At 35.0% G+C, this 14,768-nt stretch overlaps 2 protein-coding genes across 3 annotated transcripts; both read right to left on the reverse strand.

Annotated features, from left to right (window-relative positions):
- Positions 1–22: 22 nt before the first annotated feature.
- On the reverse strand, positions 23–3,333 carry LOC130985559 (4-hydroxy-tetrahydrodipicolinate reductase 1, chloroplastic-like). Its single transcript, XM_057908587.1, has 8 exons — positions 2,826–3,333; positions 2,405–2,642; positions 1,491–1,624; positions 1,337–1,411; positions 1,035–1,136; positions 498–607; positions 327–414; positions 23–178 (listed from the first exon to the last, which is right to left on the reverse strand). The coding sequence occupies exons 1-8, from the start codon at positions 3,054–3,056 to the stop codon at positions 110–112; spliced, it is 1,047 nt and encodes a 348-aa protein (XP_057764570.1). The 5' UTR covers positions 3,057–3,333; the 3' UTR covers positions 23–109.
- Positions 3,334–4,716: 1,383 nt separating this feature from the next.
- On the reverse strand, positions 4,717–13,456 carry LOC130985561 (wings apart-like protein 2). 2 transcript variants are annotated; one of them, XM_057908590.1, is made up of 12 exons: positions 12,200–13,456; positions 11,120–11,219; positions 10,669–11,008; positions 9,914–10,026; positions 9,015–9,143; positions 8,812–8,905; positions 8,019–8,653; positions 7,329–7,606; positions 6,361–6,511; positions 5,721–5,818; positions 5,545–5,626; positions 4,717–5,139 (listed from the first exon to the last, which is right to left on the reverse strand). In XM_057908590.1, exons 1-12 carry the CDS (start codon positions 13,108–13,110, stop codon positions 5,056–5,058), a joined length of 3,015 nt encoding a protein of 1,004 aa, XP_057764573.1. In that variant the 5' UTR covers positions 13,111–13,456; the 3' UTR covers positions 4,717–5,055. The 2 variants fall into 2 exon arrangements, with proteins under 2 accessions (XP_057764573.1, XP_057764574.1); XM_057908591.1 differs by having other exon boundaries at positions 4,717–4,977; positions 12,200–13,443.
- Positions 13,457–14,768: the final 1,312 nt, after the last annotated feature.

The following is a 14,768-nucleotide window of genomic DNA, read 5'->3' on the forward strand; positions in this document are numbered from 1 at the left end:
GTGAGAGAATTTCAACAAAGGGTGAAAGCCGACAAATAATTCCTTCAACAAAAGCTCCATTGTCATACTATTTCATGAGAAAGAAACTACAAAAACCTGACGAACTATTTTATCTCATATTACCCTCACGGAGAACATCAATCATATCATAAATCCGTTTGTCAGCTTTTGATCTCACCTGCATTATGCAAAAAGAGATGTCTCTTGTTAATGATATGTTAACATTCACTTATTTCTCAAAATCGAACGTTAGGATGTAACAGTTTGTCCATTGAATATTACTAGTAGATGGCAAAGGCATCAGACAGCTGAAGAAACCAAATTACCTTCTTGGCTAGGAATAGAATAGCATCAACAGTACCCTCTGCATAGATTGATCTACCACATACGTTGTGCTGAAACTCAAAGGAGACACTGTTCCAGTGGACATAAATCATCAGAAATATGCAATTAACTATTTAAACGAATCCATAATCAGAAAGCAGGCAGATACTTACGTTCCATCAGGTGATGTTAGGTGATACATGTGGAATGCATGACCAGCCAAGTATTCTTCAGGGACACCCACCATCTGAACTTGTAACTTAGGGTCCCTTATTAGTTGCACCTGATTGAGAAAAGGATTCGATAAATACAGAATTAGAAACCATTTAACCCCCATCTGAGTAAAATGCTTCCAAACACAGTGTGATAGGCCATAAACACGAATCAATGACACACACAAAATGAGGAGTCTTTGCTAAATGTAAATTGACTTTTCATTGCATTACAACACCAACACCATGGCTCTTAATTTTGAGAAAACCTACAGAATTCCCCACTTGAGATATCCCCAATTCCCATAATGATGGGCATCGTTAGCAAGTCATTGCATTAAAATAACTGAAGATCAGTATGAGCCACTATTAAAATGTTCCCAACCAAGACATATCTGAAACCACTTTTGGATACATCAGCACATGGTATTTAACTATGATACTTTCTGCCTAGTGGTTCGTGAAAAGAACAAAGTTATTTGTTTGTAGAAAGTGTACCTGCTCTTCCTCAAATTCGGCCCCCAGTTTCTGGAAACATGAGATGACAGCCTTAGCAGTTCCAGAAACATCCAACTTGCTAGCTTGATGAGACTCCATTACCTACACAAATGTTCAACAGTAGAGAGAGGAAAATGCATATTAGAGGCTGACCTTAAAAGCTCAGTAAAATAAGACAAATGTAAAATGTCAAGCCAGATAGGTGCTACTTGTAGAATAAAAAGACCTTTTTATGTCAAAAGATGCCATCAAGCAAGGCCGCTAGATCACATTGATTGAATACATGAGTGGATAGAATTTACCTGTAGATCATACCCAGAAAAGGCACCAGGAAATTGTTCTGCCATAATTTCCATGGCTGCGAGAAATGCTACCACCTTCAAAAATTTTATTCATGTAAAGTACAAAAGTATTTACGACAGTGAACAAAAGATCTGTTGCTTAAGATTTGAGCACCTGTTTACCCATTTGGGGAGATATCACAGCATAAACTTTCGAGTCGCCCACAGTTTTATACAAAAGCTCCCTGTCTCCTCCAGTAGTTCCCATTACAAAGGGTACCCCGACTTTGCAATAAAGGGCAGCATTATCTGTATACCATAAGAAGAAACGTGATACATATCAACAACTTTAAACACCATGCTTAGTGCAAAACAAGAATAACAAAATTTTCAGATAAGGCCTGACAGAACAAATTCCTGATTCTAAAAAGATTATTACAACCATTAAATTTGTCGAGAACACCAGAAAAGAAAATATGTTGAGTAAAAGGTCTGGCACCAGTATTCAGAGGTTTCAAATATCTAGGAAAGCCTAAACCCCATAGCAATGAGCTTGGAATGTTTTTAGTCAAGCACACCTAAACAAATTGATGCAAAATTCGCGATGATTTAGATACCTTACTCTATCTTTTTTCCAAGTCTTAGAAGTTAGAACACAAGGAAAATAAGGGTAAAAAATTGTATGTTAACTGTTAAGCACAGGACATTAAATTATACATCAAAATAATTTAAACGCTAACAGAATAAGAGAATTAGATTTTAGTAGCGTCATTCACAGTTTCATTTTTTGCTTCAACTCCATGCTATATATTTATCAGAATACATGTTTTACATCAACACTAACAAATAGCATGATGGAACAACTGCAATAATCCAATCACACAAACAACAGCACGAAACGTAGAACAAGTTACGTACCATTATCACAATCTTGACACAGTTCTATGAAAACTAGTTCAAGCTTCAAATGTGTTTTAGGACTTGTTAAATCAGTAACCACACACTAATTCAAAAAAAAAAAAAACAGTAACTACTCACTAATACCTCAATTTACATCTGGATTCTACAACAACATGAGCATATGCTTACCATTCACAGCAGCTGGCACTGTGTAGTCCACTACAATCAAGTCCGGGTAATCCTTATACGTCGAAGATAAGATAGATTCTCTGTCAGAGGGACCGTGAATTTCAATCTGTGTCCCACTGAAATCCAATATTTTCCCAACATCTTCAGGACCGCCTAACGCTACAGGAACCGGGTTAAGCCCAGCAGCCATGGCGGCTTCGAGCACAGCCCGCCCCATTTTCCCTGTACAACCATTCACCTATAGCAAACATAATAATTTCAACAACGATTAGGAAATAAAGAAGAAGTCAAGTACTCACTTACCATTTCTTAAGTTTTTAATTGGATATACAACAAACATGCATTTCTGACCGAAATATACAACCAAAATCCCGAACAAAATCGAATACAACTGGCGAAACCAACAAACACTGTAAATTACCATTATCGATGTTCCAACATGACTCGGCTGAACCGGAGGCACCAGCGCGACAGATTGCACTGAGTTGCTCGCCACTGCAACAAGAGATTTTCGCGGAATGGGAGTTCTGCTACTTAATCGATTACCAAACGTTTTCTCAATTCTCAACTCAGAGCACGGATTTAGCAGATTAATGTGTTCTCTCCAAGTTGTGTAGCTGGTATTTAACGAGGCTCTAGCAACAAATGCCATTCAAAGAAGAATGCGAACAAATAGGATTCGATAATCTCGCGATAATTCCTGATAAATTTTTTACAAAAAGAAACAGTACAGCTTCGGCTGGACTCTGCAAGGAAGCTATGAAGACGGAGCTCGGCGGTGACAGGGGAACAACGGCTGAGCTGAGCACCACGAGGTAGCGGATGGCTTAGGGTTTAAGACGAGTATACAATGATTTCGCAATCCTTTTACAACTCAGTGACATTTGCACCCGTTAAATGGTACTCTTCACGAAAAATTAAGTCTACTTACATTTTTTTTAATTCATTTAATCTTTTTCTCCTATATTTAAAAGTTACAAAATACAAAAAAAAAAAAAAAAAAAAAAAAATTCAGAAAAAATAAGAGAAGAAAGATATATTTTTTTAAAATTTTAATTTTTGAATAAATATAATTTTTATATTTTAAATTAAATATCTACATGAAATATATTTAAATATTTTATCGTAATCTTTAACTTTAGTGTTAATATATAAGAATATTTTTTATATATATATTAAATATTTTTTAATTAGTCATATTTTACAAATTTAGAAAAGTTTATTATATCCGTTGAAAGATTTTTCTCTTAAAATATTAGGCATTACATTAGCAATTTGTAAATTATAAATTGAACCTTCTAATTCAATTTATTTACAAACTTGGGAGAAAAGGGAACGGCGATATTTGAACCATTATTTACATAGTGAAGTTTGCACTGTTTAAATGTTACATTTATTTTATTTTTCCTCAAATTCCATTGTTTTATCTTTTTCCTTTTTCTTTTTTCTGAAGGAAATTATTTAGTGTTTTATCCTACATCATCTATTACTCAAAATTAGTGAATTACAATCAATATCATCATTATTCCCTCCAAATAAAATAATCATATATCATTACTGCTATAAGTCTATAACTTATCACTTAAATATTTATCTAGTTATGCTTACCATGTACAGAAAACAGGTTTTATTATTTACTTTTTTATCCCTCTATTATCATTTAAAATGAGGACATATTTTATAGTATATTTTATTTATTTTGAATTACAATCAATATCATCATTATTCCCTCCAAATAAAATAATCATATATCATTACTGCTATAAGTCTATAACTTATCAGTTAAATATTTATCTAGTTATGTTTACCATGTATAGAAAACAGGTTTTACTATCTACTTTTTTATCCCTCTATTATCATTTAAAATGAGGACATATTCTATAGTAGATTTTATTTATTTTGAATAATAATATATTTATCTCTATTAAATATAAAATTATACCTTACCCAATAAAAAATGTGCTAACCGAAATTTTATGCGATATGCCTAAATTTTTAGGCCAAAGCAAATAAAGTATAAAGGGTTAAAATAAAATGTCCTAATTTTTTATTACATCAAAACAAAGAAATCGTATAAAGTTATAAATAGAATTTATCCATTTCTTGTAACTCAAAGCAAACACACCCTAAATATTAAAATAATCAAATACTAGTATATTTTTATTTCAAACACATTTATACAGTGTTCCATTATGTTTAATATTGATGATAATGAAATGGTATCACAAAATTCAACTATTAACACAGCGAATCTCTTTCAGAGAACAAGCAAACCCTTGAATCCAATTGGATGTATAAATAGGCCGAAGAAATCGATAAAAATGTACTGAATAAACAAGATATAAGAATCTCTTAAACAAAAAAAGAATGTCATACAAAAGCTACCACTATCAAGACAAATGGACAGAATTTTGTAATTGCACGTATACAATCGTATAATCCTCCAAGTTAGCAAGGCAACTGAGGTCCTCACAATATGTGTAAGATATAATGAATCAAATATACCAAAAAGAGTAAATTCTAAAAAAAAAGAAAAAGAAAAAAAGAATCCCAATGCCAGGTGAAATCATCCCCTGCAGAGAGAGAGAAAGAGGAGAGTTATGACTGTACAAAATCTGCTCTAATTCCACAAGCGGCTTAACAGCTCGCTCTCATGGAATCCTACACGATTCAATTACTTCAAGAACAGTGGTATGCGTCTCCGGTGAGATCATGTTCATTGTCATATGAAATACCTACATAAGAACAAAGGTGGAAGCATTTATAACTCGAGTGAAACAATTAAGCATGTCTGAAAATCTCAATGGCACAAAAAAACTCAATGATTATACAATTAGATACATGTATCAGGCACGAGAGATTAGGCCATCCCGCAAGTTTCTTATGAAGCCTGTTTTTGTCCGAATAGCCAAACTGCCAAAGGGCAACTTTTGAAATAATAAACGAGTTATTGTTGATTTAATAAAAGGGGCAAGTTTCCAAACACCCTATCCTGTTTCGCGCTTATTTCTTATAATTGCAGCCTTCAACCGCCATTAATTGAATATATCCCAGTTTTTGTCTACCCAAAAATATACAGAAACTAGGATTTAGTAAGTATGTCAAACATCAACTTTAGTCACCAGCTGTAAAATACATACCACAAATCTCTCCAGCACGGGAACAACTAGTGCCAACTTCTGGTTGGGAAGACGCTCAGCAATGGCACAACGTATGCTCTTACTGAAGCCAAGTAGAGAAAGTAATTTATGAGAGAACGTAATAAATATAAATTAATTAATAAACAAATTATGGAGGTTTATGGCCCCACACTGACCTTTCCGTGGAAAGAAATGCGAGAAGAAGAGCTGAATAAGCTTCTACAATCATTTTCTCGGCTTCTTTTGCTCCCTGTAACATCGATTCTTCATCCTCCTATAGAACAAGATTTTACATCAGTTTCTTACTGCATAATGTACTTATCCATTTCTAATAAATAAACAAAATAATTTGGTACCATCTCTTTCTACAGACCAAATATAGAAGAATTTATAATTTATCATGATCTATCTTAATTCGGTAGAGCCTTTGAAAATAGCATAAATTAGTAAATGGTGAAGTTTAAATCTTCAGCCGTTTTGAATGACTGAGGCAACAATATCATCATCCATAATTATTCAACTTTAATGGGTAATAAGAGTTTTTGAGACAACCTTATGTTATGTGCAAGGAGGCTCATCTTATCTAAGAATATAGATAGACAATTTGAAGGGAAGAAAAATTGATTAATATAGAGAACTATTTGTTTGTTAGTTGTTCTTCTTTTGATGAGGAAAAAGAACAATTTTATTAGCATATAAAAAAGCTACTAAGCATCAACATTACCACAAATAAACAACAAAATTTAGCATATGCTTTGAGTCAGAAGATTAGGGGAGAACCACAATTCCCAGAAATAACACAAGACAGTTCCTCACCAATGAGAAACATTTATCCTCTCCAGCAACCTCACCAGCTCCATGATTAGCCAAGAAAACTGAGCACAGAAGAGAAATCACATCCCTTTCCTCTTCCATGTCTAGACCACTGATGCTGGGTAATGAAACAGTAACTGACGCAAGCCGAGATCTGCAATGAAATAGGATTGACTGTATTGTTTAATCTACAAAGATGTTTCCAGAAGTTCATCACTTCAAAAACAATGTTGCATGCAACAGAATCAGGGGGCAACAACCAAGAAACTAGCAGAAACACACTGATTCATAAAAGAAAATAATAGTCTCAGTTCCCAGTTTACAGAAAGATTATGATGTTAGGCATCAGTTAGAGGGGTGTTTGGCTGAGCTTATAAGTTGTTTAGGAACTTATAAGTTCTTGAGATGTGTTTGGTAAAATAAGCTCTTAAATAGCTTATAAGCTGTAAAAATAAGCTTCAATAACTTATAAACTTCCCAAAAAATAAGTTCCTCAAAGCAAACACTCTTATTCAAAAAAATAACCCTACTATGGTTTTTTATTTCCAAAATATACCTTTCCAATTTCATCTCCCAACAATTTTCTCTCTCGAACACAATTCTTTCTCTAGTTTATAAGTTCAATTATCCAAACACTTTGACAACTTATAAGCTCTCAAGATATTACATCTTATAAGCTCTTGAAATATTTTGTAAGTTGTTGGAGCTTATAAGCTCTCTAAAATAAGCATTATCCGAACACCCTCTTAAAAGTTAAATATACTCATATTCCAAACTACTGCAAAAACAGCCAAACACAACCCAGAAATAGAAAAATGAAATGTTGGAGTAACACAAAAGAGATGAAGGGTACAAGTTTTGAGTAACCAATCAATTTACAGACCATATCTGGCAAATACTCTTGAAAGTCAATGAAATAGCAGTGGTCCTACTCACACAACACACAAGGGGGTACAACAAATATAATTTACCTGTTACGTCCATCCTTCTCTACCATATTCACAAGCAAACCCAGAATGGCAACAAGAAAGTCAAGCTCCTGATCAGTTAGAGGTGTATTGCTCTGTAGGTCAATCCTGGGACTTGACTTAGACGACAAACTACTCTCTCTAACATTATGAGAGTGTGGCATAGATAAGCTAAATGATGGAAAATGACCAGCAATCAGAAAAGATAAGATTTCCAAGCCCCCAAGTTTTGCAATTTGGTGACAGCCCTCTGGGTTGTCATTGGCCAAGTTCATAAGAACCTGAAAATCAATGACATATTCAATATATTTTTGAAGGTTGATGAAGAAACACATGCAAATCAGCTAAGTGTCATTAAATATCTAAAAGTAAATCTACACAAAAAGAATGTACTCACTGGAAGACGTTGGGAGAAGGGCTCCATAACAGTGTTTCTGACTAAAAGTTAAGTACAGTGACACTATAGCTACAATGTAATAGAGGAACAAGAATTCATTTTTTCGTCCCTTTGGGATGGCCTAGTGGTTGGGGTGGTTGCCTGTTGTCTAAGAGGTCACAGGTTCGAATACTCTCGGCCACAATAACCACTAGGTGGGGTGTGTGTGTGGTTTGTATTATTTATAATGTAATTTCATAAATAAAAAAAAAAAAAAAAAAAAAAAAAAAAAAAAGAATTCATTTTTTCACAAGTACCTTGACTGCCGTGAGAAGACAATCTGCTAGAAGGTCAGATATTTCTTCATCACCAGCAGAAGAACATGACGCATCCTCTGAATGACGAATCTCCATGTTGCTCGACTCTTGTTGGCTGAATATCAAGGCAGAGTGATGAAAGTCTTCATTTTCCCTTATGATTCCCCCATTATCTTGAGCCAGAGATCTCTGCACTCTTCCAGTCCCAGATAGCAACTCCCATTTTGATGGCTCGACATCACCCTCATCAAATGCAAAAGGGTCCTGGCCGTCCTCCACTCCAAGATTGGAATGTGCTAGTAGTTTCTTTGTAAAACCAACATCCAACTCTGAGCCGTTACCACTTATCTGTACAACACCATTTGAATTCACATATGATCCACTACATGATACTGCTGAAGAAGACTCAACTCTCATCTTTAGCAATAGAGGATCCACAGATGCCTGACTAGATTCTTGACTAGACCGTGATCCTGGCTGCAGAGGTATTAGGCATTGATTGCATGGAGATGCACTTGAGCTTTTCTGAGAAACAGCCATGTTACAGAACCCACCAGAGTGAATATCCTCTTCAGAGGTACCACCCATCTTTTCATCCCGGAATTTGCTCGAGGATCTTCGCAGTAAGGTAACACCTATACATCAACAACACTTACTGTCAGGCAACAAAAACAAAATCATTCTGAAGAACTTTTAAGATCAGTTCCATGCAAGGTCATTTTTTAACATGATCAGTAAAAGAACAATCAAATGAATGAAGGATATATATTCCACATGTAAACTATGGTGATACCTGATAGAATCTTAATGACACTCAGAATGAGTTCCGTGAAGGAACGTGGAGCTTGTTGACCATCAAATTTTCCTTTCATTCCAAGCAAATGGCACTGCATTTCAGTATCACATTTATGGGAACTCAGAAAGAAATGCATGTGGTTGGACACAAGAATATAAGAACTAAGTAGGCATACTTTAGGAGCCACAAACATCTTCTACCTGGTTATCCTTGCTAAGGAAAGTAGTATTTTCCATAATTTTGAGACATTTCAAAAGCACTACTAGACTATCTAGCCCCAAATTAGCCTTCGAATCTGTAGCAAAAATCGGACTCTTCTCCAGCCATTCCTGCATAAAAGAATGAGTTACAGAAAATATAACCTTAATAAAAGCTAAAACAATAAAAAGTGTAAACATGATAAGTATGAACATTCTACCAGAACATATCTGACCACACATTATAAGCACAACATAAAGAATAGTCATTAGAGGCTATGGAAATGTTAAAAGGATAACAAGACTCCTACATTAGCAAAAAGGTGTCACAAAGCCTCAGTTATTTCATAAGTTACAAATCTCACAGACATATACATTTCTGCACTGAATGCTTTGGTAGTTGGTGTGATCTTATTGTAATCATTTACCAGAAAGATGATGGAATAACATTTAATCAGCTCCTTCCAAAAAAGAGAATATACATCCATTATATGAGACAAGATATGAGAACCTTCTTCTTGTAGTAAAAGTTGTAAATTACAAGAAAAAAAAAAAAAAACCTTGAATCGTCAGCCTAACAAAAACATGGTACGGAGCAGTAAGACCAGTTTCTCTCTGCATCTTTCTCATGGAAAGGGTTCGGAAGTACAAATAGTACTCCAACCTTAACTCAAAAGACCAAAACCAGTCACTATTCAACTATCTCTATAAATCAGTTCACTCTGCTTTCACTTTGTGATGCTAATATGTGAAGGTTAGAGTAACGTATCGTTACGGCATTCTTAATCAGAACACTGATAGCTGCAGTTATAAACCTTATCTTTTGTCAACAGTTTGAATCACACTTCAGTGAAGACATATATCATAAAATCATTAATTAGAACAACATCCAGTGTTCGCACCTTCATTGTGGAATGGCAATTCCTCGCCACTTCAAACACCGCATCAAGTCCTCCAAACTCTCTCAATTTTTCCTTGAAGTTACCCCCCATTCTCCTTACAATGCCAGAGGTATCTGATGATTCAGAGCAGAGAAAAAAGAAAAATGGAGTAAAATGAGAATACATCCGAACATAAATTAGAACAAACACAAATAGATTATGTCCCTGAGATTTGATAACTGAATGGGAAACTGCGAGTTGATACAATATCTATCTCTATGAAACACAAACATTCTAAGTTTTTAATGAGTACCAACAACAGGTTCTTTAAGGTGAAAACATGTGCAATCAATTGCCACCAAGAGATACAAATAGATAATTAAGAGCTTCAAGGAAAATAGTGTTACTTTCCTAATCAGGGCTAATTGATCAAAAACAAAAACAAAAAAGGAAAGAAAGAAAAAAGATACTCCCTCCGTCCCACTACAAATATCTCAGTTTTCATAATGGGATGTCCCATTCCTTTTTTGGCAAATAATTAAAAGACTAATTAACTAATGGGCCCACCACCTACTCTCTCTCTCTATACCTACTTTTACAAATCTAATTTATTTCTCTCTCTCCACCAACTCACTTTATCTACTAATTACACATCCCTTAATCTCCGTGCCCAAAAGTAATAGTAGGACATTTGTAATGGGACGGAGGGAGTAAATGTTAGGAAGCAACAGGAGTTCATTAGAAACAAATTAGAGTACATCAGAAAGAGTTCTAACCTTCAATAGAGATGGCAGATAAGGAAGCTTTCTCCATTGTAAGCAGACTGACCCATTTAGGATTCAACTTGGGTTCTTCCATCCTATGATCAGCATCATCTCTTGGCTTCATTTCCTTGCAACTGACAAGGATATCCTGAACCTTTAGCATGATTGCAGTAAAGCTGGAATCAGTCCCCTTGGCTGAGTCTTGTAAGAAACCAGCATTCCTGCAGACTCCAAGAAGTTTGCTACCAATGGTTGGTGCTTTCTCTTTGGCGCCACTCGATGCATGTGGTTTTAACATCTTTATCAGAAAGCATATGCAACTTGGTGACTCCAGAAGACGGTCTCCTTGACCCTGAAACAAATGAAATCAAGAAAGTACATAAACATCAAGCACTGTATAGGCTCAAATAAAAATGAAAAAGCACCAACATGTTCAGCAATTTATATGGTTAAAATCACTCACATCAGCTGTCAGTAGATAAACTAAAGCAGCTGCAGCAAGGTTGCTCGCTGGGTCATCAAAATTGAGTCCCAAAACAGCATCAATAATAGTTTTGGTCAACCTACAAAAGATAACAGCAGATACTGGAAATAAGATGAGCTCAAACCAAGTCCAACTTCAGTGAGTTCATCAGAAATCTCATTGACTAGTATATCTAATTAAATCTCATTGATCTGTAAAACGTGTGTTTACAGATCACTGTCTGTCAAGAATTTTAACTCTCTTCATTGAACAAAAGTTTAAGGCATGCCCCTTTTCCTTTCAAGTTTTTTGAAAGAAAGGGTATAATGAACTCCCACTGCAAGCAGTGGCATAAGAAAAAGGGAAACAACAGAACATGATTTGCAAAATCAAAGGTCAGTAGCTAACTTGGGAACTATCGCAGAAGCAGCAAGACACTAATTAATCTGCAGAAGATGTTCAGTCTAACTGGTCTATGTTTAATCAATACCCAGCAGCAGCAAGACACTAAGGTGTTCAATCCCATTGATCTATCTTAACCAACATCCTCCACATTCCAGTAAGGCAAGAGTACCATTTCCAATAACATCACGTCAGTGACAAACAGACAACTAGCCACCACATACATCCTTCATGAGTCGTGAAAAATACCTAAGCCACTAAGATCATCTGTAATGAACCAAGGATCAAAAGGAAACACAGGCTACTCACTAGCTGGACAAAGCTGAGAAACAATAGGTGCAGAGTAGCTCAACTTAGCAAAACTTAATGAACGAAATCAACATAAAGCATTACAAGTCTTAGACAGTTCAAAGAATATCTAGATATTTTTCAAGTCAAATATACAATAATCAGATGCTGCTGAGTGTCATGATGTGATTGCCAACCAAATATCTATAAACACCATATGCCAGATATGTGTACTCCATTGACATTTTAGCAAACTTACAACATTACCCCATAATTTAACGGACTTATATCCCCATAATAGCATTCAAGACAGCAAGAGATATGATAAACGCATATTCTTGATATAGGTAATATTAAGTATGCTCGTCCAAAACTAGAAGTGATTCATACCCATGAACCCTTAAAAGTCGCCGCTGTTGAGCTGTTCCACAAATCGATAATAAAGATAGAAGACTCCCCCGCCGAATCTTCACCTGCTGCCCCTTCTTCAACCCATCCAGTGCAAAATTCACCTCATCCACGTGCTCCATCATTTCCCCAAACTCCTGAGTTTCCATCAATGTGGATGTAAGAACTAAATCACCTAGTCCTACCTCCTCCGTCTTCATCTTCTTCTTATTTTTCTTCGTCTTCTTCTTATCCAACACCCCGATCTCTTCCTTACAGTTCTTCTTATGATTTCGGGAAACCCCATCAATGTCCCAAGAATCCCTGCTACCCCGGCACACTCTGCGCTCTGAAATCTCCAATTCACGCAACCCCAGCGATGAATTCAAGCCGTATGTATCGGAATCAACATCCTTCAACTTGGGTTTCCAAGAACCCGCATTTTCAGAAAACCCAAAAACGCCATTCTCCACGCTCCGCTTTCGTGGTAAAACCGAACATTCTTCCAACTCCTGCGAAGAATCATACTCGAAAGGATCATAATTGACTTTCTTGACAAATCTCGGCTCCTCCGATTCTCCATCGGAAATCTCCACCACCGGATAATCCTTCGATTCCTGAGATGAACTCAAACCGTATGGCTCCGAATCAACGCCGATCAGCTTCACTTTCTTCCGTCCACCATTATCCCCGCAACCAGCAGCCCTTCTTGAGGGCAAAATCGTCAATTGCCTCGGCTCCTGCGAAGAATCGAAACTGTAGGGATTGGACCAGTGACAGTGAGCGGAGTCCTGGGACGAAAATGTAAAATTGTAAACATCTTGGGGGCATTCCTGGGAAGGCGACTCCGAAACGACGTCGGAGTAGTTCCTTGTCAGTCCTCTACTCCGCCGGCCGTATGTCCTAACTATCATAATTTTTCTTTTTACCTCCAAACGGAACTCAACCCTTTCCACATACGAGATTTGAAAATTGGTTTTGGTCGGAAATAATTTCCGATGGGAGGGGCAAAACAGGAAACGCCCCTCAGCACTCCTCCGCTTCGACGATGCTACTCAACAACGGGAAATTGGAATTTGGAAATTTGAAGGATGAGTAACAGAATTTTCAGACTAAAAATAAAAGGGAAATACTTACTGATTTGGAAAGATCCAAATAAAAAAAATTGATGCTAGGGGTATTTTCAGTAACCCAATATATCTTGAACGATTGATGAAATCGCAGCGTCGTCATTCTTTTAGGTCCGTCTTTTCTGTTTCTAGCCGTTGATTAACGAGTAGGGCTTGGAAAATATATCGAAAACTCGGTATATCGGTCATACCGTATCGGAAAATACCTTACAATATCGAACTTAAGTTATAGGGGCATATACCGATACCGAGATATATACTGAAAAAATCAATAAATACCGTATTAAAGTATATATCGGAATAATGTATGATATCTTATTAACGGTATACCGGTATATCAATATTAAGGTATAATACCTTATTCTGATATACCGCAATTGTCGGTATATACCCGTGTATCGAAAATCGTAGTATATACTATATTAAAAACTATAGTTTTAAAAATATTGATAAATTTTATAAAATAATGTATATAATCTATATTATATGAATATATATACAAGTACATGAATTTATAAATATCATCAAATGATACAAAAATAAACAAAATATAGTTCATATAGTATATAATATTCACCTTATAAATATCATCAAATGATAAATATATATATATATATATATATAATACATGAATTTATTTCATAGTTATGATATAATATTCACCTTATGTGAGTTATATAGTTATATTTTATAGTATATAATTAAGATTATTGTTCTACAATAAATTACATCTAACTTATAATATTTTTATTTACACGAATATATATACAAGTATGAGAATATAAATATCATCGATACAAAAATGAACATAGTATAATATATAGGTTATACAATTGAATTGAATTGAATTATAGTATTGTTTATATTGATATTATAGGATTATAGCATAGTTATAATATAATATTCATCTTATTTAAATTATAGTATTGTTAATGTTGTTATATTGTAGACTTGTGAAATTGTTGAGACGGGAATAAATTTTGTACTACTTTATTTATTTTATTGCGTTTGAGTTTTATTATTGACATTATATTTGTTTGATGTTGTTTATCAGGTAAGCAAGTTTAAAACAAAATTATCGATATTACCGTACCAAAATTTATCAATTTTAATATACCATGTAAGTGCGGTATACCGAAACATGATACGGTATACCGAAACCGCGATATATCGAAATACGGTACGGTATGCCGAAACAAAGGTACGGTAAATGTATGAGATTTTTTCATACCGTAATTTAAGGTATATCGTAAGTAAAGGTATGAAATTTTTCCATACCGAAAATAAAAGTAAGGTATAAGGTATGTATAATTTATTAAGGTATACCGTATCGTCACATCCCTATTAACGAGCTCTTCTTTTTTTACTTCTCTCCTTTTCTAATCTTTCAAATGGAAATTCCAATGATTTTATAACTAGTTTCTAACTCTTTCGAATTTTCA

Source organism: Salvia miltiorrhiza, chromosome 5 (assembly GCF_028751815.1).
Source record: "Salvia miltiorrhiza cultivar Shanhuang (shh) chromosome 5, IMPLAD_Smil_shh, whole genome shotgun sequence".
Taxonomy (NCBI): domain Eukaryota; kingdom Viridiplantae; phylum Streptophyta; class Magnoliopsida; order Lamiales; family Lamiaceae; genus Salvia; species Salvia miltiorrhiza.

Excerpts from the sequence above, each read along its gene's own strand:
- LOC130985559 (XM_057908587.1), bottom strand. The coding sequence starts at position 3,056 with ATGGCATTTGTTGCTAGAGCCTCGTTAAATACCAGCTACACAACTTGG. Across the intron at positions 2,643-2,825 it reads ATGTTGGAACATCGATAATG|GTGAATGGTTGTACAGGGAA; the intron begins GTAATTTACAGT and ends TGTTTGCTATAG. Across the intron at positions 179-326 it reads TTCTATTCCTAGCCAAGAAG|GTGAGATCAAAAGCTGACAA; the intron begins GTAATTTGGTTT and ends TGCATAATGCAG.
- LOC130985561 (XM_057908590.1), bottom strand. The coding sequence starts at position 13,110 with ATGATAGTTAGGACATACGGCCGGCGGAGTAGAGGACTGACAAGGAAC. Across the intron at positions 11,009-11,119 it reads TTTATCTACTGACAGCTGAT|GGTCAAGGAGACCGTCTTCT; the intron begins GTGAGTGATTTT and ends CATTTGTTTCAG. Across the intron at positions 7,607-8,018 it reads GTCTTCTCACGGCAGTCAAG|GTTCTTATGAACTTGGCCAA; the intron begins GTACTTGTGAAA and ends ATTGATTTTCAG.